This window comes from Sesamum indicum, linkage group LG4 (genome assembly GCF_000512975.1).
Source record: "Sesamum indicum cultivar Zhongzhi No. 13 linkage group LG4, S_indicum_v1.0, whole genome shotgun sequence".
In the NCBI taxonomy this organism is placed as follows: Eukaryota; Viridiplantae; Streptophyta; class Magnoliopsida; order Lamiales; family Pedaliaceae; genus Sesamum; species Sesamum indicum.
This window is the reverse complement of record NC_026148.1, coordinates 287,646-314,810: the sequence shown is the minus strand read 5'-3', so window position 1 is coordinate 314,810 and position 27,165 is coordinate 287,646. Positions and strand designations below refer to the sequence as shown.

The window sequence follows — 27,165 nt, the reverse complement described above, 5'->3', positions numbered from 1 at the left end:
GGTGGGCATAAAGAAGTTTCCATCGTATTGTGATTAAAATGGGATTTCATTCATTTATTCTATACAAGAATTCAACTCTACTGTTAATTAGTATGAAACTTCAACTAGTGGTTGAATATATTCATTACTTTGTCCGTAAAATTGCTGACTTGATGCCTCCAATAACGGATGCTGGTCGTTTGAGTCGAATTAATGTTGTTAATTCCTCATACACTAGATGATACCTAGTATATCTCTTTTGGGCACTCAAAAGAAAGGGCAACTTCCCGTACCAATAAATCAGACTCCACGCCAGTAAGTCCAGAAATAAATATATTAGTGAACAAGTTACATAGCTAGAAGTGACTGACAAGAGGAAAATCCTTAAGGGTAAAATTAGGTTTATCCTTACTAAATTAATTATAAAACAAATTTATTATGTAATTGATTATTTTTTTGAATTGTATATTAATCACATAATAAGTGTATTAGACTTGTTATATAATTGATTGAAATTTGATCGATATTAGAAGTTTTTATGACCAAAATCAAAAACGAAAAAAAACCCTGGCTGATAACTTATTTTAGGTACATAGAAAATGAGCCTCTTTAAATGTATCTATTTCACGATAATTATAATTTGATCAAACTGAGGTCATATTTACTTTGATTTAGAAAAATTGATAGAAATGGTGTTGAATTATATATAAACCAAAAAAAGGCCAAATATGTATTGGAGGCATAGGGGCCCCAAGACTCTTAACATGAAACATAAAAGTAGCACAAGCAAGTGGACAGAAGAATGCCACAAGTAAGAGGTACCATTCCACCCCAAAAATCTTCAACTACATCATGTCTTGCTGCACTTAAAGTTGAGATCCATGCGAATAAAGATACCTACTTTGGCCGTTGAAGTCTACGGTCACCCAAACCCAGACCCAGTTAAGGAAAAATTCCAAGAACGTCTATTAGTGATGGAATGTTACTTTGCTGCAAATAGCACGCGAGTTTAAATATTCAAATTTCTTTTAGTAATTTCATTCTCTTGCTTTTCATGCTATATATCTTCCTGTAGCCCAGGAATTTCTCTTCTTATATATAGCAGCCGCTTCTCTACTGTATATATATATATATTCAACGAAACGAAAACTGGAGTCGTTGCTGTGTCATGACAAATTCTTAGTAGAAGATGACATTCGACTTTGACGATTAATTTGTCAAAAGATCAGAATATAATAACAAGATCGATGTTAGGTTGCAAATATGAGTTCACAATGAAATTAAAACAAATGGAGATACTAACTAATTAACGAGCTAGCTTGGTGCAAGTAGTAACTGTTAATTATCCCTCAAATTTCCTCATATATATATATATATAGAGAGAGAGAGAGAGAGAGAGAGAAGAGAGAGAGATCCTCAAATAACAATATTGGTAAAATATAATACTTTATGTCTGTCCCTGAAAGGTAATATTTCTAATTGGATAGTCAATTAAAGATGTAAATCCAAGCTTACATGATCTTGCATGCTAGGCTTCTGGGAAGTAAGACCACTACTCATTGCTGCAAATGGCTTGTTCATCTGATCGTTGTTAGAATTGAACATTGATATCTGCGGGTGTGGCGCTATTGAAGATCGTTCACGACTAAATACCGAGGAGCTATGACTAGCCGGGATTCGCCACAAAGCCAAGGGGCTTCCGTTAATAGGCTGTATTGGGTGATGAGCGTTAAGGTACGAGCCGTGGCTGCTGCTGAAGGACCTGGAATTAGCGCTATAACTGCTGTTTCTGCTGTTCCAGCAAGAATATTGATAATTAGCAGGAGAAGTTGGTGCTGTTGATCCAATTAGACGACTATAGTTGGTAAGGCCATAAACGTGTGGATCAGATAAGCAACCATGCATCATAGCCGACTGCAGATGAGCCCGTTTTGCATGTTGCCGTTCTCTCTTGTGGGCGTTTTGATGGCCGCCAAGAGCTTGGGAAGTGGGGAAGTTTCTGCAGCAGTAATGACATTCAAATTTCCTGTTGCTGATGATGTCTGTGTTGTCACTGCTCATGTCCTTGCCTGCCTGATCTCCTAGTTCAGCAGCAGGGTTGTTGCTGTTGTTTTCATTGGACTGATTGGAGTGGCAGTCTGTGGTGGTGGTGGTGTTACTGTTACCTCCAAACTCTTTGCCGAAAAGCCTGATGTTGCCGGTGCCCTTTTCTTTAAGAGGTGGAGCTGGGCGGATGAAAGGTAGCTGAGAGAAAGACTCGACGTTCATGAAGTCGCGAGTCTCTCTCTCAGTCTTGTCCATGGAAGTAGAAGGCAGGCAATTGCAAAAGTTGCAGGAGAAAATCTTGGGGGGTGGGGGTGGGGGTGGTGATTTCTCTTGTACGTAGAGTAATATTGTTGGGGACCTAAAATGGAGTGGTCAGATATGCATGGTTTAATGTTGGAGCTAAACCCTCTCAATTCTTTTGATGAATGATAGCAGATAAGGTCCCCATATATTCTTTTTATCTTTATATGTGAACATGGATCAGAGGTTTGCATTTTGTTTTCCTGCTTTTACACCTTCTGCTAAAATGCACCTAATCCTACTTATAATTCTTTTTTATAAGATTTCATTAGAATGCTAAACACTACAAAAAAATTGTAACCAAAAAATAATATTAGTAATAAAATTAATTGACAATTTGACACACAATATATTTTATGATTGCCACAATATAATTACTTAGCTAGTGACAAGAGTTGTAAATTAAATTGTTATTATAGACCAGTAGTAACACCCATACAAATATTACTCTCTCTCTCTCTCTCTCTCTCTATACATATATGTATACTTTAATTATACTTGCATGGATCGATTTTCATATTGTATATATAGCTAATGGGTAATTGCAAAAACTAACCTGTAATTTAGGGGAAGTAGCAATTTAAGGCCTCTAAGTTTAATCTTGACAATTTTGCCCTGTGATTTTAAAAAATATGGCAGTTATTGCCCTCTGACTAAATTTGAACAAATTATGGATAATTTTACCCCTCTACAGCTTTAAAAAGAGCAGTTTAGTCCTATTTTGCTATTTTAACATTTTGTTGCATCATACTTGTCTAGAATGGTATTATACCCTAGGTTTATTGAAAAACAAATATATTTATATTGTATTAGATATTTTTTCCACTAACAAAGGAGATTCGTTAACAGAATGGAATCGAACGAAAGTTCGATACAACAGGGAAACTTTCAGATTCTGAAAGATCGAAGATGGAATTTCTTTATGAAAATTCCATAAAAAGGAGAAGATTATCTCCAAACACCAAATGAAGGTTTAAGTGACAACCAGAAGTATTTTCAGATCTTGAAAAAATAGAGAAAGAATTTCATTCTAGGAATTCTAAAGAAGACCACAAAACCGGATCCTGAACCTCTTACTAAAGTGGAACAAGAAGAATAGTGGAGAATTCATCAGATTCAGAAGGTGCTACCAAGAAATACAGTGAAAAACATGCAAGTAATTGAAGTCCATGGTAGAATACCAGCAAAGATAAACAAAACGGGTAATTTCTCTCACTAATACAATTCTACGAATTATGATTAAATGGACTAATTCGAAAGAACTCAAGTTGGATATCTCAAAGATCTCCCAAGATCTAAGAGAAATTCAAAAGGCAATTCAAAATTATAGACAGAGGTTAATCCATATACCTTAGAAAATAGAAACTTCGAGCCAAAAGGTGGACAAGATCCTTAAGATTCTTCCAAATCTACATAAAGATCTTACAAATATGAAGTGAGAAGTTATAGATCTGAAGGAAAACCAAAGGGAGATCCCTGATACATCCAGATCCAGACAAGAGCGGATTAGGGACGCCTGTGGAACAGTATCTCTTCTACATCAGAAGGGAAAGATGACAGAGGTTCCAATGCCAAAGATAAGAGATGATATGATCTGAGAAATCATTAGCTCCATGAAATAATGAAAGTTACGAGGGCGGATCTACCAGACTTTTAGGAATTGGCTGAATCTTTTCCCAATTTGGAATTTTGGACTTAGTCAATGTTCAAACCAATGAAATCACTCTAGCACTACCACCGCAGGAGGAAAGTATAGGTTTCAATGATCTTACACAGGATCATCTAATGAGGGAAAGTACAAATTTCCACACCAACGCGACACCAATATTTGCGGGAACCAGACTTAGAGAAAATCCAGGGAGAAATTCAAGGAAAGTGCCTGAAAATACACCTTAGGCAAGGATAATGCTCCAGCCCTTGCATCCATATGACACCGTACTCAACCTGGATGTTATCGACTTCCAAAACATCGAAAAACTGATAGATGAATGGGTTGCAGCAGTAAAGATAACGACAACTATGCTAAAACTTGACAACGAAAACTTCATAAACCTACTGGAGTTGAGCATGGAGGGTTCTGTGAAGATCAAATGGGATAATACCTCAGAAGATACCAAAGCCAGTATCCTTGTTGGAGATTCAAAGAGTGCAATAGCAAATCAGTTAGGAAGGCTATCAAGATATACTTCATCGGAGATGAATATTTTGAAGGAACTAGAGCAGAGAAGGCTAGAAAATATGCACAAGCTCTCTTTGGCCTTGGATTAAGAAGTATTTACGCAGTAGATTTAAATATCTATTGGTTTCGCAAGTATTTCTTCCAAAATGGAGTAGCAACAGAAGTAGCAGCTCCAATGTTATTTACAAAGATCTGAAGTCCATGGAGGGAAATGTTGATCCAGTTATACAAAGTACTCGAAGGACATCTGGATTCAGTTGCAACGAGGATGTCTTTTCTTAAAGATAAGCTGAAAGATTGGTGTTATCAAGCATCCATCCAGAAAAACATGAAGAGATTGCGAGGTAAGATCAACAGAACTCCTCTTTATCGTGATAACAATAGTTTTCCTACATTATAGGAGAATCAAGCGAGCAGAGAAAGAGGAAGAGGAAAAAGCAGAACAATGACTCCTACCATAGGAGTTCCACAAGAATCTCATTCAGGTGGAGATCATGGTAGTCCAAATAAAAGGCTAGATCATACAAATTTGGATAGAGGACCAGATCAACCAGGGCTTCATTCTAGGGATCTAGATGAACAGATGCAAGATCCAAGGAAGAGCCCCTACAAGAAGAACTTTTAGACGAGCCCATACTCGGGCCAATGAAAGTTTCAAGGACTGCAATTGCTGGATCTGCAGAGCAAAAAGTCATATATCTCCAAACTGTCCGCAGAAATATGGTGAATTAAGAAAATTTGAAAGCCACAGAAGATATCTTAGATTCAATCTACTATAGTATTGGTACCCATTCACTAATTTGAGGACATTCCTTCAGACGAAAACATCTATGATGAGGACATAAAAATTGATTCGGATGGATCTTCAATCGAGTCAGAATAATTGCAATTAGGGAGATATGCTTCAAACCTCTGAAATCCTGTCAGGATTCTTTTCTAGGATGACGGTAACAAAATAATAGAAAGGATCATACGCCAAGATTCCAACCTTAGCCCATACGATGGTTTTAGGATTGAGGGAATTGGGAGAGTCCCCATCTAGATAGGATTGAAGTAGAGGAAACATCAAATAATCTATCAATTAAGTTTAGGTGAGTTTGTTATTCCCATGGAACTTACGGGTAATGTGATGGAAATGCAGCTTATTCCTAAAGAAGAAATTCTTCGAAGAATTAAGTAAGCTTAGAGAAGTAGTTGTTGTTACTATGAAGTGGATCCAAATAGGAACCATTGAAGTAGTAATAAAAGCAACTTTCAAGGAAGAAATTGATTCAGAAATACATTTATCAATAATGGATAGAAGAGTCAATAACTTAAGTGATGGTTATCTTAAGACAACAATACCTAATCTGTATGCTGGAAAATTGATGTTTGACGTTCACCCTAGGATTGCATACAACCTAGCAGACCAAGATTTTAGCAGAGTCTTAACCTTTCATCAGGATTTTTAAAGAAAAAGTCTAATGAAAGAAGGTAATAGACCATATTCTACAAGCTTATGCCCTTTCCAATACACATCATTCTAATCTATTTCTTAGGAAAGAGTATATTGTGATTCCTAGATTTTTCAAGAAATTTGGTAAGGTAATGACACCAGATCCTATTAGGATACCTACAGTAAGCAGTGTTGATATCGTTATAAAATATCACCTAGTTTTAGATCCAACACTTAGCTCTAAAGCTGAGATTAGTAGTAGGATGTCATTTTCGGAAGATAGAATTACAAGCTACAAAGGAAAAGTGAAGGAGTTGATAAAAACATTACTCATCAAGAGATTAGGATAGATAATGTAAAACTTATATACTTTGATGATTGGAAAAAAATACAATTTATATTTACATCACTAAGAAAGAAAATTATTTTTCTTGTGATGACTTATATCATTTGCATGCAACAATATATTATTGGCAAATATAAAGGCATGCTAGAAATAACAGGCTAAGAGATCATGATTCCAAGTGTTGCAGAAACAGAGAATGGGAGTATGACTTTGAGGTTAAATTTTCTCAAAGACCATAAACCATGGAGAAGAAAAGGTAACGAAATAAAATTTAGTCTAGATGGTGTTACCATAAACATTGAATGAGTAGTCCATTTTCTATATGCATATATATTACTATATTGTATGATCAATATAAAATAGAATATTTTACAGTTATATTAATTCAGAATCAGGTATTTGCACAACAAAGTTTGGAGTTTTTCCTAGAGAAACTATAAAAACCTTACCCGTTATTGTAGGAAGTGATTTTTCACTAAAAATTCTAATACTCAATAAAGGTATACGAGAGGCAAAAATCATGATTGAAGGAGTATTTGGAACACTTTGGTACAGGTGAAAGCACCTCCCATCTACTTTCATGATACATGTGCTGATATTTTGTTGGGTAATAATTTCATTCAAACTTTAGCAAAATATATGCTAGATAACAATAGAAATCTGTTGATATTTACTACTAATTGTGGTAGTAAGATACATATTTTGCAAAGAGAAAAAACATTTAACAGGATAATGCCCATAAACTATCACAACAAGCGTGGTGATTTTGATGCCAAATTAACTCATTGATAACGATAGCTTCTACGAGAAATCTAAAGGAGAGATTAAGAACTTCAAGGAAGCATTACATGAGATAAAATCACTAGATGTTAGCGAAGAAAGCAAGCTCTCTCTTGAGAATGTCGAAAGACTCATTCAGAAGAATTTCAGTGAGAACCCTCTGGCATGATGAGATATGAACAAAACCAGAGCAACTTTGAAAATGAAAGAAGAATGTAAATATGAGTATGTTTGATACAAGCCTATCCAGATGAACATGAAAGATAAGATAGATATGCAGAAGATTATCAAGGAGCATTTCAATCTTGGACTTATTGAGCCTGGAGTCTCTGCTTACAGTGACCTTGGTTTTCTGGTAAGAAACCATGGTGAGATAAAAAGAGGTAAACTCAGGTTAGTAAATAACTATCAAGGCATTAATAAAATATTAGAGTGTGATAGTTACTACATTTATTACATTCTGAGTATAGAGTACTTAAATTGATTGCATTAAGGGTAAAAAGGTGTTTTCTAAATTTGATCGCAAATGTGATTTTTATCAGATTAAGATGGAGAGTGAATAAAATTTTTTTACTACATTCTCTACACCACAAGACAATATATTTGGAATGTGCTACCAATGAGATTAGCTAAAACACCCCAGATATTTCAAATAAAAATAGATAATCTTTTTAAAGATTATTTTCAGTTTATGTTTGTCTACGTTGACGACATACTTATTGCATCCAATTCGAAAGGCGTCGCCCTTGATGATGACTCGCGAATTGAGAGAGCAGCGCTCTAAACCTGCAATTAGTGTACATGATTCTAGACCTATAGTAGCAGATTCAAGTGATGCTTGCACGCTGCCATCGCCATACTCTGGTGAAACGGCGACAATCGAGTTACAGGGAGTGCAAGTGGGGTTAAAGTGGGAAAGATTAGCCTTAGGCCGAATATTCTTCTTCTGCTTGGCAGGTTTACCAGCAAATGTGAGAAAAATTAATTTCTCAAAAAGGCATCAATCCAAGCAAGGCCGTCATTGAAACATTTGGAAAATTTAACCGGGTCTGGATGTTAGAAGGGTCTTAACTAAAAGAGGTTCGAGGATGGTATGATTTTGGGGCACTAGCTTCAGTGCATACTATGTCTCCAAGTTTTCCGAAAATCTCAAAACTTCTGGAGTGGATTAGTTGGGCAATTTATGATTCTTGGAAAAATAACCCCTACTTGAAAATAGGAGAGATTTTGGAGTTAAAATTCATATCAGCACCTCCAAAAATAAGGGGAGGGGGTCTCATCTAGCATTTCATTTCATCAAACTGCAGAGGCCAAACGTAGTAGCTTTTAATAAAATTAATGTTGTTTCAGGAGAAGCTCTACTAGTATCAGCTATAAGTAAGGATGATATTTCCACCAGGAGAGCATGGGGTGTATGGATCTGTCTTACCGAGATGGACAAAGTCAATTGTCCCTTTAAAATATTTTCACATAAATTAAATGGATCATTCCTATTAAACTCCATGTCAGGGAAAAGCACCGAGTTTGCAGAAAGCATGTTCGAGAAAAAAAGAATGCTCATATGGGAAAATAAACTACCTACAACCGAGGCTACAAGGATTATGACATGCAACATGTTGTATGTTGGGCAATAGCAAAATCACATATGTCCTTGCTATAAAAAAACAAGAAAAGTTCCTATTCGGGATCAAAATTCAGGACACCCAGAGAAACGAACTAAAACAGGTCAAAGGTAAAAAAAGAAGGATTTTTACAAAGCGAAGCAAAAGACACGGAATGTAAAAATCAAAGTTAAGACTATCGGTAGAAGAAAACAAAGGAATCAAAATTAAGACTATCGGTAGAAAAAAACAAAGGCCAACAGTCAGAAAGGGGAAAAACCAACTAGCAATCACATGGTCGACAAGCCATCATAACCACCAACTAGAAAGAACGAGGAGATGACCAATGCAATGACATCATTCGGAAAGGAAAGTGTTGATGAACGCCATGATGCCATAAAAAATAAGTTTAAAGTCTGTGTTTGAAGTCTGCGGATGGTTATAAATAAGGAAACAATGATATGGGGATCATCAGAAATTTTCTCTAACTCTTCATAAGACAATAAGTTTAAGCTTCTATATATTTTTCCAATAAACATAGGACAAAAAAAAAAATAATAAGTTTAAGCTTTCAAGTCTTTGTAGTTTTTAATTTTCAGTTATATGGGGGTTTCCCTAAAGAGTCAAGTCCTCTTTCATATAAGAGACTAAATAGTTGTCTCCTCCAATAGAGAAAATAATATCTATGTAATTTCATATATTTTTTTTCTATAAAGCAAGCCTTCTGTTCAACCAAAAATTTTATTGAGTCTCTATATTTAAGTCCTTTCACGTCCTAAGATTGAAAACGAAATAGGGTTGTGTTGCATGTTGCTGAAGGAACCAAGTAGTTACGAACCATTTGCTACGGTTGTGTGGTTGGAGGAAATCCGTAAAATCGAAGACTAGAAATGCCCCGAAGCAAGGCAATCAAAATAAGGTATGAATTTATGAAAACTTCATTTTATTTTCAAGCATGTTGGACCAAATTAAGAGCATGTAAATGGATTATAAGAGCTTTATCACCAAAAGGGCAAAATAGCTATGATTTGGTCAGAAGGCATAAATCGCTCACAATTTAAAAAATATAGGGCAAAATTACCACACCTATAATTATATTCCTTATTTTGTCACTACCCATAAATACAGGACAGTAATTACATTTAAGCCTATTGCTAATTGTACATTAGAATATTATGGTAGGTAACAAGCAGATGAATTCATGATTAATTGCAACATGTGATATATGTATATGACGAGGATATTCACTAGCTAGCTACACCATTAATTAAAGTGACATATGAAGATATACATGCATAGGATGGTTAATTCATCATTAATAATGCATAATTATATATACATACATATATATATATATATATATGTTAAGGGTTGATTATGATAATTTATAAGGGCAGGGATGGAGGGCCATTGTGTAGGTGTGGATTAATTAATATTGCTCAGATATGTTATAAATGATGGCATAATTACTATTCGTAGGGGCTCGACGACACCTCTTAATTATTAACAAATGCATTTGTCTTTTCAATTCATATATCGCTAAAATAAGATTTTTTCCTATATATATTGATTTCTTTCCCTCTTAATTGGTGGGATCTTACAATATTAATGGAATTAAACAATACTATTCCATTGATTTTCTTCTTCTTCTTCCTTTTTTTTTTTTTTTGAAAGAGATACTATATATGTCATTGAATTTGAAGCTGCAATATGTTGTTGGAAATTTATTGTTGTTGTCATATCACGTGGTTTGTGTTTATAATTATATTTTAAAAAAATTTATATATAAAAATATTAATATGACAATTTTATCATAATATATATAGTAATGAAAAAACTCAATAAATTAAAAAAGTTGCACCGATGAAGTGTCACACGACATTTGTCGTCATTCGAAAGTCATGATTGCTTCTCTATTGATTTTAACAGCCGACCGTGACTTCAGGATAGAACCCTATAAGCTCTTATTAATAATTAATAGTGTCCATCCCATGTACACAATCATAAAAAAAGTAGGAATCAATCTACAGTCACCTTGTCAAAAATTGTTATATTGCATATTTATATTGAAATTACAACCTATGCCCCTTCAATTCTCTCCATTTATGGTCGTCATATTTGTAACTTTTTTCCTTCATTATAATCATCTCACTAGTCCACCATATTCATACATATTTTGTACCCATTTACTTATATAATTAGCCACGTGCACTAATTCACATTCATGATTTCTATACCTATAAAAGGGGCATCATTCTACCTTGTTTATAAATACACATATATAAGATATTATCCTATAAGAAAGAGTTATATTAGTTGTAGGTAGGTGTTCTTTTTTATGAAGGTTTGAACTCTACAACTTGTCCAAAGTGAGTCAAAGTCATACAATACGTTTTCGAACTATTGTATTCTAGAGGATATAAGTCAAGAGCGATACTACTAGACTACTGAGAATATTTTGCTGCATATGGGCCACATAAATATGGGATATAATTGTCAAATACTTATTAAACTTATAAAATCACAATTAAATTATTATTATAATGGGACCATAAATCTCATATAAATATCAAATTAAATTGATACATAAAATTAAAATAAAATATTAAAATAATCTGACAATTGAAAAAAATTATAAAACTTATTTCAATACATATGTAGCTAGATTTCTCGTCCCCCACAAAGAAACATTTCATATTCTTGAAGAACCTTCTTAATTTGCTATATATATATATATATATATATATTATATGAACTCAGACTCATAAGGTCAATCATCATATAATATGATGATGCATATATGCATTAATATACCTATATACTTACGACTATGTCGATTTATCAAATGATTTTTACAAAATTCGATACTAAAAAGATTAAAATTATGAAATGTTTAAAAGTTATAAAATTATTTTACAATTTTAAAAAAGTAAAAGAATAAAATAACTAAAGTTGCCAAAATTACATAATAAAAAATATAATCAATTAATCCTATATATATACATATAATGTATCTGGTTGTAATGCATCTCACACACCTCAATTTTGTTTTCATAAATAGTATGAGGCAAAAAGTGCATTAATGTTTTATTCATGTCTATTTATTAATTGGCAATTAAAATTACAATCCACAATTTGGCCAAAACTTTGAAAATCAGTTGGAACATTTCGAACTGGCCCCCCGCTATCTCCACCCTCATTTTTAAGTTGGAGCTAAAATTGGGATTGACATTGTTGCAGAGTAACTAGACAACGAATCAAAATTGCAAAACTAATAGTGATGGGTATAGCCCAACATAATTCAGCCCAACAACGAAGTAAGAAGTCCAAACGCCCCATCTATGTAGGCCCATGATGAGAAAAGAAGCCTAGGGCACACGGCCGAACGTGCTCAGCCCAAACACTTGCATATGGCCCAATCCTCACATACCCGTTGGTCCTTAAAGCTTACATGGCACACACGAGGGCCCTCCACGTAAGCTCTCTCTGCTGACAAGGAGTGCGCACGGCAGGAAGAACTCCCCAAGAACTCGGACTCTAATACCTTACGGACTCCTTGTGGGATTTTGGACTCTCTCCCTCACTCAAATAATTAATCCTCACAATATAATCCCTAAAAAATAGGATTTAATCACGCTTTACCTCAACTAACTCTACTCATTTTCCTTGGGAATAGGAAGCAACATCAGTCCCACGGCAAGGAGAACACTCTGCTATAAGTAGGAGGTCCATTCCCCAGCAGAGGGACACCTTCACGCTGCAGAAGATCAATTACTACTTTCCTAAACTATTATCATCTTTATATACTTGATCTACTCTTATTCTCCAACATTACGTCTCATTCTTTTAATTATTAGAACTGTCATTTTTCGAATCTGGTACTGACTTAAGCATTGGAGTGCTAACATTTTGTTTTGCAGGCTCTCTCTCACTTTTCGTCGATTAACCCAAATTCATCACCAAGATCCAAGAATTTTGGACTCGTGTTAAAATCGCATGAATCAATTGGGCCCGTCTGTGGAAAACTTGAGCTAAAGACGTGAGTTACCATGGAAACCCCCACTAATTCCACAAACAAGCAAAAGGTTATGGAGACCCACAGCGACACTCAATCTCTACAAGTCGTCGCAGGAAACTCCCTAACTCCGATAGGAGGGTCTGCCCCTTCCATTCCAGCTTATATGATGCATCCGAGAGTGAGGAACTCTTGGTTGATCCCCTAAGGCGGAGTACTTCTTCTGACACCACATCGGGGGAATTGTCCCCAGCTTTGCTGGGCGCTATACAACAGGTTGTCACAGCAGCCTTGCATGAGCAAATAGCAATTTGGTTCCTACTCACCCAGCCCCTGCACAGAAAGCAGACGCCCTTCAAGAAGGTGCAGAAAGAATTCCCTCGGGTGAAGACGCAGTCGTGACAGGAAGCCCCCCCCCCCAACTGGGGTACAGGGGCTCCCTCCAACAAATCTACCAAAAGTCCCCCCATAATGGCTGGTCCGTCTGGAATGTCTTCAAAAGGGTCTCCAAGACGTCCAACACCAGATAGCGAGAGTCCTAGGGGAAGAAGTACAAAGTTTCCCCTTCACGGATGTTGTTATGACTGACGAACTCCCTACCAATTGCCATACTCCTACTATCACTGATTACGCTGGATCTACCGATCCCTAGGAACACCTATTGCGCTTTGAGAACACAACCCTGCTACATAGATACACGGATGAGATCAAATGCCGAGTCTTTGTAACCACCTTCGCCCAGGTCGCACAACAATGGTTTAATCAATTGCCCCTTAGAGCGATAGGAAGCTTCCAAGAGTTCAGATCCCTATTTGTTCATGAGTTTGCCAGCAACCGAAAGTTGCAAAAGACAGAACTTAGTTTTTTAGCTGTATGGCAAAGGGACAACGAATCCTTGAGGGAGTACTTGCAAAGATTCAACACAACAGCCTTGGAGGTACCTTCCGCTACACAAGAGGTAAAGGCCAGTGCCTTCTCATAAGGTTTTTTGGACGGGAATTTCTTTAAGTACCTAGCTAAGAACCCCGTTTTGAAGTTCGACGCCTTCTTGACCCACGCAACTAAATATATTAACATGGAGGATGCCCAGGCAACTAAGAAGGATAGCCAGGGAGAAAAAAAGAAGGAGACTCGGGAGGACACAACATTCAAGAAACCACACACTGAACTTGAAGAAGATACCCTTCCACTGGATCCAGGTTGTGTATACCCCCCTCACTGTGCCCATCACTCAGGCCCTTATGGTGGTCGAAGGAAAGGGTATGCTCACCTATCTTTGGTCATGGATGGAGCAGCCTCAATGTCCCAAATCCAACAAATCGTCTTTTCTATAATGATTACGGCCACACCATTGAAAATTATCGATATTTAAAGAATGAGATAGAGAGACTCATCCAAAATGGGTACTTATTGGAGTATGTCTGCTGGGAAAAAGTCGGAGAAACGGAACCCTACGGCAAACAAGAAGCAAATAGAGAAGGAAGTAAAGGTCTCCCCTCCGGAGTCTTCACTCAATGAAGAATGTAAAAACATCCTTGAAAGGAGGCTTGGAGCCAACAACCCACCCAGGAAGGGGGTCATTCGGATGATCGTAGAGGGCCCCAAGGAGGTGATTCCCATCATGCCAAAAAACACGAATTAGAGAAGCGCATAACCTGATCATAAAAGAAATTTGCGATGTTAACGCCATGGAGGATGCCCCCCTCATCCAGCTTGGGAAGGCTGAATGATCTGGTCCTAAAAGTCCCCATAACAACGCTCTTATCATTACCACACTATTAGCCAATTACGGAGTAGGGTGTTTCTTCATAGACTCAAGGAGTTCCACGGATATATTATTTGGAGAAGCGTACGACCAAATGTAGCTAGGGAATACTCCCTTGGAATTGGTGATTACCTCCCTTTACGGGTTCGCAGGCGAAGTAGTCCACCCTAGGGGCATAGTCTCCCTCCCTCTGACCTTAGACAGTGGGGTTACTCGAAGGACGTGCCTATTAAAATTTTTGATGGTAGATACCTCTTCGGCCTGTAACGTCATTTTGGGAAAACCTACCCTCAATGCCTTTCAATCCGTGATATCCACTTACCATATGAAAATTAAATTTTCTACGTCAGGGGGGTAGGGGAAGTAAAAGGGGACACCCTCCAATCTCGCAAATGCTATGTGGAAGCTGTACGCAAAGGACAAAAGAAGAGCACGGTCGAGGACCTCAAGGAAGAACCTTCCAACAAACTTAACAAGGAAGCACCTTCCCATCGACAGGGTAGGGAAGTATCTCCCAGCAAATGCAAAAAGAGCAACGACAAAAAAAAGTGAAGGCAAAAAGATACCCTCCAAGGTTCAGCCGATGGAGGAATTGATGAATATTGAGATCATACTTGGAGATCCAAAAAAATTTACACGCATTGGTTCCCAAATGGAAAAGATGATACATGAAGAAATAATTAAGTGTCTATATCGCAACAAGGACATTTTTGCATGGACTCCTCGAGACTTGGAGAGAATTGATCCTGATGTTATAACTCATCACCCTAACATTGATCCCCGCATGAAACCAGTAAAACAAAAGAAGAGACATTTTAGACCCGAGAAAGACAAGATTATTTAGGCGGAAGTAGATTATTTAGCAGCTGGTCACATGAGGAAATACAGTTCCCGAAGTGACTATCCGATGTGGTGTTAGTACCCAAACTCGGAGGGAAATGATGAATGTGCATCGACTTCAGAGATCTTAACAAAGCTTGCCCTAAGGATTTTTACCCTATTCCTCCAATCGATCAACTAGTGGATTCCACGTCCGGATGTGGATTCTTAAACATGATGGATGCCTCACAAGGATATCATCAAATAATGCTAGCCCATTATGATTGCAAAAGAGTCAGCTTCATTACATCTATCGAGACCTTTTGCTACATAGCCATGCCATTTGGCCTGAAGAATGCCGGAGCCACCTATCAGCGGTCGGGTAGATAAAATATTCTGCCCACAACTTGGGAGAAACATGAAAGTATATGTAGACAATATGCTTGTGAAGAGTAAAGAAATACAAGAACATGTGACAGACCTGGAGGAAACATTTGTTGTTTTAAGAAAGTATCTACTAAAACTTAATCCTGAAAAATGCGCCATTTGGAGTGAGAGGAAAGCGCTTCTTGGGATTCATGGTTCTCCAAAGAGGACTTGAAACCAATCCTCTCAAGATCAAGGTCATCCTTGACATAAAGGCACCTTCCAACATCAATAAGGTGCAACAGGCTAACCGGAAGGGTAGCAGCACTAAGCCGATTCATTTCTAAATCCGCAGAGAAAAGTTTGCCCTTGTTCAAAATCCTCCAAAAGGTGAAAGACTTCAAGTGGGATGAATCCTGCTAACAAACATTTGATAACCTCAAACAATACCTAAAAGGGCTTCCCCTGCTAGTAAAGCCTTCTCTAGAGGATACCCTTTACGTCTATCTATCAATCATCCTTCAAGCAATCAGCTCCGTACTAATTCGCGAAGAAGGAGGACGACAGATGCCAATCTACTATATTAGCAAAGTTCTCAATGGAGCAGAAGGACAGTATACCCCCATAGAAAAAATATCTCTCGCATTAGTCACCACTGCTAGAAGATTACGCCCCTTTTTTCTCTCACATCCTAATGGAGTAAAAACCAATTTACCCTTAAAACAGACACTAGGCAAACCAGATACCTCAGGGCGACTGGTGAAATGGGAAGTGGAGTTAAGTGAATACAACATCTCATATATGCCTAGAACCACTATAAAAACCCAGGCACTAGCAGATTTCATTTCTGAGATGAAAGGAACGTCTGAAGAAGGCACCCCCAAGCCGAGAAATGGCTGTTACACATGGATGGGTCGTCCACCTTCCAGGGCAGTTGTGTAGGCATAGTCCTTACCTCACCTTAAGGGGAAGATTTGGAGTTCGTTGTCAAATTCGGATTCAAAGCCTCTAACAATCAGGCTGAATATGAAGCATTTGTGACGGGACTTAAGATGGCCCGAGATGTAGGAGCTAAGCATGTGACAGCCTACTCGAACTCCCAACTGATCATAAATCAAATACGAGGCTCCTATGAGGCAAAGGAGGAAAACGTGATCCAACCAACAGATAGAAGAACTCAAGATAGAGTTCGACAACTTTTAAATCATTTAGATCCCAAGAGAAGAAAACATAAAATCCGACTGACTAACTAAGTAGCTAGTGCCTTAGAAGATTGTAAAGCAAGGCAAATCAACATACAATATCTTCCCCAACCACGAGCCCCAATATGCATCCAAGCTGTGTCTTCCTTGAATAATTGGAGGGCTCCCATCATCCGCTAGCTAGAAGGGGGTTTCTTCCAAGCGATAGGTGGGAGGCTGACTGGCTCAAGGCCGGAACCACTCGCTTTCTACATATCAAATAGAGGTTCACTTTAGTAGCCCACCCCCAAGCCAACAGACAGGTAGAAGTTACCAACCGAATACTTGTTCAATGGATCAAAAGGCGTTTAGAACAAGTTGGGGGAAATTTGGCAGAAGAACTAACCAGTGTCCTATGGGCATAACGTACGAACCCTAGAGAATCCACTCAAGAAAGCCCCTTCACCATGGTATACGAAACAGAAGCAATTATCCCGACGGAGTTAGGGATACCCTCTTACAGAATCCTACATTTCTCAGAAGAAAATAATACAGAATTGTTGAAAGAAAACCTGAACCTCATCGAAGAATTGAGAGAAAATGCATCCATTCAGACTTATAAAAATACCATGATCAAGCCACAATAAGAGAGTAAATACACGAAGCTTTCAAGTAGGTGACTTAGTATTACAAAGGGTAGATGCATCAAAATGGTGGGAAAACTAGATTCCACCTAGGAAGGGCCATTCAAAGTCACAACTATAATAGGACAAGGCACCTATGAGTTGGAAGATCCTGAGAGACGTCTTCTGTCATGACCTTGGAATATTCATATTCTTAAAAAATAGTATTCATGATGAAGAGTGCTCACATCTTCCACCAGACATCTTACAAAAAAGTCTTCTTGAAGGACTCCTCCTAAAGATGTCCTCCTGCAGGACTCGCATAATAAGTCCTCCCAAAGGACCCCTCCTTAAAATACCCTCCTGCAGTAAAGGACACCTCTCAAAATTTATCTTCTCAATGGACACCTTTTAACTAATTTTCCCGTAAAGGCTTCCTTCACCCGGTCTATTTCTAGTAAGCATCCTATCCGAAAAGATTTCATGTATTACATTTGTTAAATCGAGGCATAAAAACGTTTAGGAGTAGGCCTTGCCAAAACTTACACAGGCCTCAACCATTGAAAGGACCCCCTGGGGCTCTCTTCCTAAACCCTCATTTACTTTATATTTCATTTTTCCTTTTTTATATGTTTTGTGCCGCACTTTTTTAATACTCATAAAAGAGAGCATTCCGCAAGATAGGATAAGATAGAGACAACCAGCTCCTAGGAGCCTCTCCGTCTGAAATCTTCAGGAGGCACCTTCAAGAAAAGCTGGGACCCCCCTCCCCGGAATTTGAAGTAGGGCTCCCACATTTTACGAGAAGACCTACGGAGACTCACATATCAAAGAAACAAAACAACAAATACAAAAGGAAAGATAGCTCGATATCATGCCAAGGCCCCTGGCCTAAAAACCATGGCCAGGGGCAAATTTTCCCATCAAAGCAAGAAAATAAATTGTTCTATCCCCATCGTCAATAGGGAAAGGTGCAAGAAATTGTTCCAACCATCATAATATATTGCATAAACTATTATCATCTTCATATACTTGATCTACTCTTATTTCTCCAACATTACATCTCATTCTTGATATTCTTCGTTATTTGAATTATCATTCTTCAAATCTAGTACTAATTTAAGCATCCAAGTGCTAACATTTTATTTTGCAGGCTCTCTCTCAAAAGCTTTCTATCGATTAACCCAAATCCATCAGTAAGATCCAAGAATATTGAACTCGTGTTAAAATCGCACGCATCAAATAGATAAAAGGATCGATGAACAAAATTCAAATATATATATAGAGAGACACACACACACACACATTCAACCGTCGAACTGTATGTATATGACCAAAAATACATTTTTGCTATACGTTTATATATTAGGATAAAATTATTGAGTAGATAATTTCCATCATACAGAGACTTTGGTTAATTTTCATTGCAGTTGGTGATGAATGTGAAATGAGCATTTACAAGGTGGATTGAATTTCTTTTTTTTTTTTTTTAAATCATGTTACATTAATTTGATCTGTTTTATTTAAATATATATATATATATATATATATATGCTGCGTACGTATATAAATTTATTTTCTTAAAATACAAGGGTATCATATTTATACACATGATATGTATATGTTAACAAGGAGATTTAATTTAAAATAAAAAAATCCAATCCCAATTGGCAAGGCTACGGCCAGCGGCAATTAGCTGGAACAGTCGTAGTCTCCCAAAACCCTATATATATAGTGGGATTTTGATGTTTGCTGGAAACTAAGACAGGAATGTACGTACATACATGTATATATATATATGATAATAATAATAATAATGGTGGAAGAAGGAAGGGAAAGTAAGGGAAGGAAAGGTCACTATCTAGTTGTTCCCTGGGCTCCTCTCTTTTTCAGAGTAAGGTGGATTGAATGAGATGTTGGGTATGAAGAACTCCCGTCTTGGGACCTCATCTTCTCTTCGCCCAATCCCATCATGTACTTTCCCTTTCCCTTCTCTGGACCACTCTTTCAAATTTTTACATCTTTCCTACGTACCTCATATACATATATATATATAAATATATCTCCTCTTCTTAGGGTAATAACAATAATAATATTGTTATAAATGATTACATATATTTAAAGTATGTTTTTTTGTACTATTAACTCATTCCATATATTGTACGTGCTCTATATATATATATATATATACACACATGCACTAGCTATCTTTTATACATTTAATGGAACATTGATATCCTTAATTAATCCTAAATCTTGAATGTCTCGGGACAGTCTCGATCTGTGAGTAATTTTGACATGTATTTTAGGTACGTAGTGTAAATGGAGGTGGAGAGATATTTGGGACAAGTACGTAGTAGGAAGCTATATATAGGTAAGAAGAAGAATGAAGAATGTGGATGCAAGAAATTATTTCAACATATATATATGGGGACCGGAGCCCACCATGCATGCATGTTCTGGGTTTTGAAAATTAGCTAGGAATATATGTATGTAGCTGCTTAAAACTGTATAAAACAAACACCCCACTCAACTCATCTATTATACATGCATGTTATTGTTGTTGTCTGCTACTGCAAAATTTTGGACCACCAAAGGCATCTTTTCAGCTGTATTGTAATTAATTGTGATGAGCATGCACAACCTATATATAATCCATACAATTAAGAAGGTAGCTAGAGGCAATTAGGCAGCGCCCAGGTATAGTGCTGCTAATTCAAATGGAAATATTAAATGAAAAATGCAACTCATGAGTTTGTGGAACCTAGCCAGCTACTATTCATTAATTCTTTGAAAAATCCTTGTCCATGGATCTTCAATGGATCTTCTTCATCATCCTACCTACCTACCTACTGCACGCACCATATTATACTTTTGTCATATATATCAATATCAATATCAATATCTATATACATACTTGTGCATCCATATATATATATATACACATATACAACACATCCAAATTGTTAGACTATCTATAAAACATAATTCCAACTCAAGTTTGGCTAATAATTACTCCATCCACCTCAAAATAATACCATATATTTTCAGTTAACCTTAATTAATTAGGGTTTCATTTGGAATGACACAGAAATGAAAAAGCAAAGGCAATGAGTTCACATGACCAATGTTTCCCTCATTTACTACATATAACTACTGCAAAAATGGTCCTTCATTTCAGATGTTGACTGCACATGATTACACAACCTCTCATCACTTTCTATTCTTACGCCCATAACAACTACAATCAAACAATTATATACATATTTATATCTATTTACAGTAACCACTAATAATATTATTTCTCAATCCAATTACATTCACAAAATTAAACGGCTTTGATGTAATATATTTATCATGCGATTGATGTATAATTATCATAATTAATGTGAGTGGATAAGAGTTTTTGGAGAGTGGAAGAGAGAGCATAGTAGTTACCAAATTTCTAGCATGTAGGTAGGTATGGTAATGGTAATGGTAATGGTAATGGTAATGGAAATGGTAGGTTTTTAGCAAGTGAAGTGGTAAAGGTAAAGTGGGTAAAGCCCATTTTCACTAGTTTTTGCAATCATTTCTGCCCCTTCCTTATCAGATGGCAGTGCAACGTTATGACTAGACAGACATGTTTTTGCAGATGGCAATTACTAAAGTCAGTTCTTGAAAGCAGAACTATGCAGAAAATAAAAAGAAAGAAAATGCACTTTGTGGGCCTTTCGTACTTTACCTATTCATCAACCACTATATCTTTTTGGCATTATTTGAACCCCTGTGGTCCCTTGTACAAATATGTATCTATCCTCCATATTTTTATTTTTTTTATCTTCTTTTCCTATTATTTTATTTCCTCCACATAAATATATATACCTTCACAATATTATTATTTATTTATTTATTTTTTTTTTTGGGATGGGGGGCGGCGGCAGGGGCAAGTCGGGTTAATTCGACTAATGGGCCTGGTCCTTGATTTTGATTTATTTAGTGTATGGCCTTAGGACTCATCGGGAAATATGTTTGGGCTGATGCCCATATGAAGGCATTATGATTTGGGCTACTTACAAGAAATTGGAATATGATTCTGAATTAGCCCATAAGGAGACTCATGTGAGAAACTCAATCAAATTGGGCCTAAGCGCCCATATGTCCGTTTTGCTGAAACCATAAAAGCGTCGTCGTTTCAACGGTTTGGTGAACAGGTGAAGGATCGCATCAGTTTTTAGTGGTAAATGAATACATTTTCCCGTGTGGGATGGTCGAAATTTTGAGGTAACTTCTTTCTCGTGTTTTGTAATTTCCTTTTATTCAATTCTTGTATTTGTTTATTGATTTTATTGTTGCTTAGGTGCTCGAATTTCAGTGATGAAGGATAAGAATCATGCTACGACGTCTTTGCTGAAGCGAATTTTGGTCAATTGTTCAGCTCAGGTTTGTTTCTATTGACTTTTCTTATTCGTTGCTTCGTTAAATTCTTGGTTGTTTTGTTTACTAGGTAATAAAGGATAATTAGATGTGTTTGATAGTTTTGGTTATATTGGTAAGAGGAAGATCGAAAGAGGATCTATTGGCTGTGTTTGAATGGGGAAAAATAAGCAAAACAACCCAGAAAAATGTTTTTGCGGAACTGTATGAAAATAATTTGGTCTCCGTCCCATAAAAAGAATCCATTTCTATTTCTGTTTTTTTTTTTTTTTTGGTTAAAAAACTTTGGTTATACCTGAAAAGCAAGCATACCTTCAATTTTAGTATGGTGATTTTGAAGTTAAAATTTGACATAATGCAGTACATAAAGAAATCTTTCCATATCTTTTTCCTGGGAAGCTTGGCTCAACAATGGATTTCCATAGACGCGGATCAATTTCCTTGAAAAATAAAGCCTTCAAAGTTTAGACATTTTTTTTCATTGTAATGTAACAAAAGGAAGGGTGATTTTGAACAAAGGAGGTCTAAATCTGACTTCTCTTATTCGTAGGAAAATTCAATTACAATCATGCTGATAGATAGACACATTGTCTTACTCCATGAACTAAAAGGAAACTAACTCTAGCCGGCATCTTTTTGTTGTGCATTATCTCATTCTTCTTTTAGAAATTTGTATATTTATGGTCTTCTCTCTGTATTATTTATGTTATATGGGTTTGTCCAGTAAATGCAAACATATATCTGGAGATTTTGAATCCATTTGATTTGTTTGGCAGGCCAAACAATACGGTAGCTGTGTTTCCTCGAGGGTTCCAGAAGTTGAGCATGACATGTGTTTAAAAGAATTCCTTCTGTTGAAAAGCTGCATGCAGAACGTGGTATGAGAAGTTTAAGCATCCATTTATTCCTCTGATAGGAAATGTACCTTGAGTTCCTATTTCCTCTTCCTTTTCTCTTCACCCTTTTCCACATTTTCCTTGTCTGACACAGTATAATTGTTGTCACTTTTCAGCTGCGAGGGAAGATTTGACTTTTAAGAAAATAGACCAATTGGGCAATAAAGACTTCAGTTGCTCGGTACAGCTTAGTTCATCTGGGATTGTTTCATTCATATATGTTCTTAGTTGTTGGAGAATGAAGACCTTATCTGGATTGATTTCTTGTTAATTTCCATATTAGCAAGTCTAGCTGATTCTTGATTTCTCTCATTCCCCAGATTTCATTTTATTGAAGCTTTTCTAGGGTGGCAAGCTCTTCGTGCCAAAACTTTTAGTTGCATAATCGAGGAAGAGAAATTAAGCAACATGATCGGAGAAGCATCTTCTTCTAGTCATTCTTGCTTCAGTGGATCTAATGCACTGTCACATGTTTACATACAATACCCACCTTTAAGATGCGATATTCCTGGATCAAGGAGGTTGTTTTATGATGACGGGAATAAACTAATTCTCTCATTAACATCTAACCAGGTAATATGCTTGTCAGAATGTGGATTCAATCATTTATGGGATAGGCTAATATTGAGCGTGATTTAGAATTTCTATGTTTCAACTGTATTTTGCCATTTGTAGGTTTTTTCATGGAAAACTGCTCCATATAACCCTTATGCTGCTCCTTCATCTGATCCAATAAGCGAAGGACCTGTGCTTTCTATCCGATATTCATTAGATCTCAAACTTCTGGCTATCCAGCGATCAAGTCATGAGATCCAGATCTGGAACAAAGAGACTGGGGATACATGCAGTCAAAAGTGTAGGCCTGAGTCAGAAAGTATTCTGGGATTCTTTTGGACAGACTGTCCAACTTGTGATATCGTGTTTGTGAAAACCAGGTAACCACTTAAAATACTGTCTTTGAAAATTCTTGTTCATATGTTCGCTGATGGTACTAAGTTCAAGTGTGCACAATCATATTGTTCAGTAGAGATCGTGAGGAACATTGGGGACAATATCATTCAAATTTGCCCATGGAGCTTGCTAATTTTGTGCCATTAATGCTCTTGAAGGACCATCTAGTTGTAGACACAAGTCTATAAGGGCTGAGGCAGCACCTAATGGGCCCATTGGCCCAGTGGGCATGTGAAGGGATTTGGGGCTCACTTCTCTTTGAGCAAAGCAATCGTTCAGGCACCTCCCTCCATCATCCAGAGAACTTCTTAGCCTAGGGCATTAACATTTTGCACCTCCTAGACAAGAAGTGTTTTTTCTTAACTCTTATTCATCCTTGCATTATATTTTTTTGCATGCCTCTGCTCTTAAGAATTATTGAGTTTATTAACTTTTTTGAAGCTTAAAGAATTGTGTTTTAAATAAAGAAGCAAAGTAAAGTAACAGAGTTTGTAAGTTTTTTCATCACTCTGGCACACATGTCATCCTTGCATTTGAAGTTGCTATCAGCATTGTCATCAGGATATAGCTGTTTCTGAAGTTAGCTCGTTTTCTGGAGTGTTTTCCGGAAATAATGGAGTAGAATCAGTATCTTATAAGTGGAACTTTTCATTTCTGTGTTTAGCTAAGTGCTATCTCTAGGCAGGATGTCTATACCTGGCTGCAAAAATGTCTGTGATGTCTGTATCTGTTTTTCTTTATTTTCCTAAAGCTGTATTTGACCGCAGTGGGCTGGAGTTATTCTCATGCAATGCTGGATCAAGGTCTCTCCATTTAGTTGAGACAAAGAAATTGAACATTAGTTGGTTTATCTACACCCATGAAAGCAGATTGGTGCTGCTTGCCTCAGGAATGCAGTGCAAGAGTTTTACAGGTTACCAGGTAGGAGATTTGGGACCCAAAATTGCCTATCTTTTCCATATCTACATCTGCAGATACTTTGAGTGAATAATCATGTTAGTAATGATGTTCTGCTATTTCTAATTAGTTTGAGAGTTTATCCTGATATCTTTGCAATTTTACACCTTGTTGCTGGGAGTGATCTTTAACATCTGTTGTGGAAATGAATAAGGTGGCATATGAAATAACGGAAAGCTCTCTTGTTGATTTCTTAAAAGATCCAGGATGAGAGAAAAGCTATTTCAGTTTTGGAACCTCAATCTGGTCTTGATTAACGTCATATGTTATAATTATCCCTTTGTCATAAACATGGCTGAGTCTGTTTCTGCTTACAGCTCTTTACTTTCAGTGAATCATGCAACTTTAATTACGTGAAAGTTGCTTTATAGTGGACTTATCTTGATTATGACAAATAAATCTGGCAATTTTTCCTTTAGCTCTCATCTGCTGGAATAGTCCGCTTACCCAGGTTTGAGATGGTGATGGCAAAATCTGAGGCGAACGATAAGCCCATTCTTGCCGCTGAAGATGTACACATTATCACTGTGTATGTTCTTTTTTTCTTTTCCCATTTAAAATTTATATTAACTCATGGATGCAGTTCAAGATGTTATACTATTAATAGCTTTAATCAATTTACAGGTATGGCAGGATTTATTGCCTGCAGTTTGATAGAGTTGCAATGCTACTTCACTCATATAGATTCTATCGAGATGCTGTAGTACCACAGGCAAGTTTTTTGCTGAATAGACATGTTACTTAAATAATGTATGAATGTTGTCTTACAAGTTACATGTTACCTGAAAAAGGCAAGACTTTGGTTTTGCATCAGGACTTGTCCCTTTGCATTTGAGATTTACACAGGAAAGCAAAATGAAAGAGGAATACACGAACATAGTTTTCTTTGCTTAATCCTTCTCTAACGAAATAAAATAAGAGCGTCTCCACCTATAACTGGATCTCTGTTAAAATGATATGAAATATGTGTTGGTTGGCATTAGTTTCTTATAAAGAGCAATTTCCTTTGGGTTTCCTTGAAAAGCAAAAATAGGAAACAGTTATCTTTTGCTGTTTTTCTGGCAGAAATGGACCTCTACTGAGAAGCTTTCAGACATTTCTGGAGGACAAATATCTCAATTTACAACAATATATATATATATATATATATATATGTGATGGAAATAAACTGAAGAAGTTTTTTGAAATTGTTGGTCTTCTGGAGAGCATCTTTACATTGTTCTTTTCAACTGTTTAATCAATCAACTGGAGTTTGTATTGTTGATTCCTTAGAATTCTTAACATCAAAAAAGCATCTAATGGAGAACAAACTCATCAAAATTTGAAAAATCTTCAAATTAGTTCTACTTTGCATTTATATGTTGATATTGATGCATCTAGATTTGGATGCATCTTAACATTTGACCTGTGTGCAGAATTCCTGCCTATTTCTGTTCTGCTGTAACGATCTTTTGTGTGTTCCAGGGTTCTCTGCCAATTTACTCGAATAGAATTGCTGTGAGTGTGGTTGACAATATTTTGCTAGTTCATCAAGTGGAAGCAAAGGTTGTCATTATATACGATATGTTTGCAGATTCACAAGCACCGATTTCTGCTCCACTTCCACTGTTGTTGAGAGGTTTTTCTAGAGCTAATGCTGCTTCCTCTCAAATCACTTTGAAAACTTCTGGAGCTTCAGAGTCAAAAGATCTGAGTGACACTGAAGTAACTATCTATGGAGACCAGTGGAATTTTCTTGTGCCTGATCTTGTGTGTGATGTTTCTAATGGGTTTTTGTGGAAAATCAATGTGGATTTGGAGGCAAGTCTTGAATCTGAAAGCACAATGTAGATTTATAATGTTTTTAATTTCTCAGATTCTATCCATCTACTGCAGGCAATTTCGGCAAGTAGCTCAGAAGTTCCACTGATCCTTGAGTTCTTGCAAAGAAGGAAACTGGAAGCAGACAAGGTAAGAATACAGCTATATGAGTTCATTTGTGGCCTCTGGACTGCTCTGGACTGTGCACTTGTACCTCAAGAAAACACATTTGGTTGATCACATGAATGCTGACTAAACCTTGCTGCTGAAAGTGCCACTCAAGGAAGAACATTCCTGGCATTAGTTGAAACCAGCTAATGTCATATCATGTCATTGTTTTGCGTTGTGTTGCTCTTACTCAGTAATTAGAATGACATTATTATGATTGTCCAGTTGAAGAGAATGTCTTTTGATTACATTGTTCCGGTGATCATTATGATGCTTGCCGTATAAATTTCTGTCATCTTGGTTGTTTCAGGCTAGAAACTTGTGCTTGGGGATCATTCGCACTATTATTTTGGAACGAAAGCCCGTCCCCATGGTTTCCAGGGCTATAGATATTTTACTCACAGCATACTCGCATGCAATTAAAACAGGCAGTTATTACAAGAGAATCATAGCAGAAGAAACTTCAGCTTCTGGTGCTTCCAATCTAAGTCGGCCCAGTGTAGTTGTCAATGAGTCCATCATTGGGGTTGATGCATCTGGAT

The 27,165-nt window shown here is 36.8% G+C and overlaps 2 protein-coding genes across 2 annotated transcripts in view; one reads left to right on the top strand and one right to left on the bottom strand.

Annotated features, from left to right (window-relative positions):
- LOC105159654 (zinc finger protein 8) lies at positions 1,393 to 2,443 on the bottom strand. The gene has a single exon (XM_011076786.2). It carries the CDS (start codon positions 2,278 to 2,280, stop codon positions 1,471 to 1,473), a length of 810 nt encoding a protein of 269 aa, XP_011075088.1. The 5' UTR covers positions 2,281 to 2,443; the 3' UTR covers positions 1,393 to 1,470.
- LOC105159652 (uncharacterized protein C18orf8) overlaps positions 21,594 to 27,165 on the top strand; it is a 7,636-nt gene continuing 2,064 nt past the window's right edge. Inside the window, 12 exon segments of the mRNA XM_020693282.1 lie at positions 21,594 to 21,698; positions 21,775 to 21,857; positions 22,628 to 22,729; positions 22,864 to 22,928; positions 23,068 to 23,320; positions 23,423 to 23,682; positions 24,466 to 24,619; positions 25,075 to 25,184; positions 25,280 to 25,367; positions 26,120 to 26,455; positions 26,531 to 26,605; positions 26,934 to 27,163. Of these exon segments, the coding sequence (XP_020548941.1) occupies positions 23,156 to 23,320; positions 23,423 to 23,682; positions 24,466 to 24,619; positions 25,075 to 25,184; positions 25,280 to 25,367; positions 26,120 to 26,455; positions 26,531 to 26,605; positions 26,934 to 27,163 (1,418 nt within the window). The 5' untranslated portion in view covers positions 21,594 to 21,698; positions 21,775 to 21,857; positions 22,628 to 22,729; positions 22,864 to 22,928; positions 23,068 to 23,155.

Excerpts from the sequence above, each read along its gene's own strand:
- LOC105159654 (XM_011076786.2), bottom strand. The coding sequence starts at position 2,280 with ATGGACAAGACTGAGAGAGAGACTCGCGACTTCATGAACGTCGAGTCT.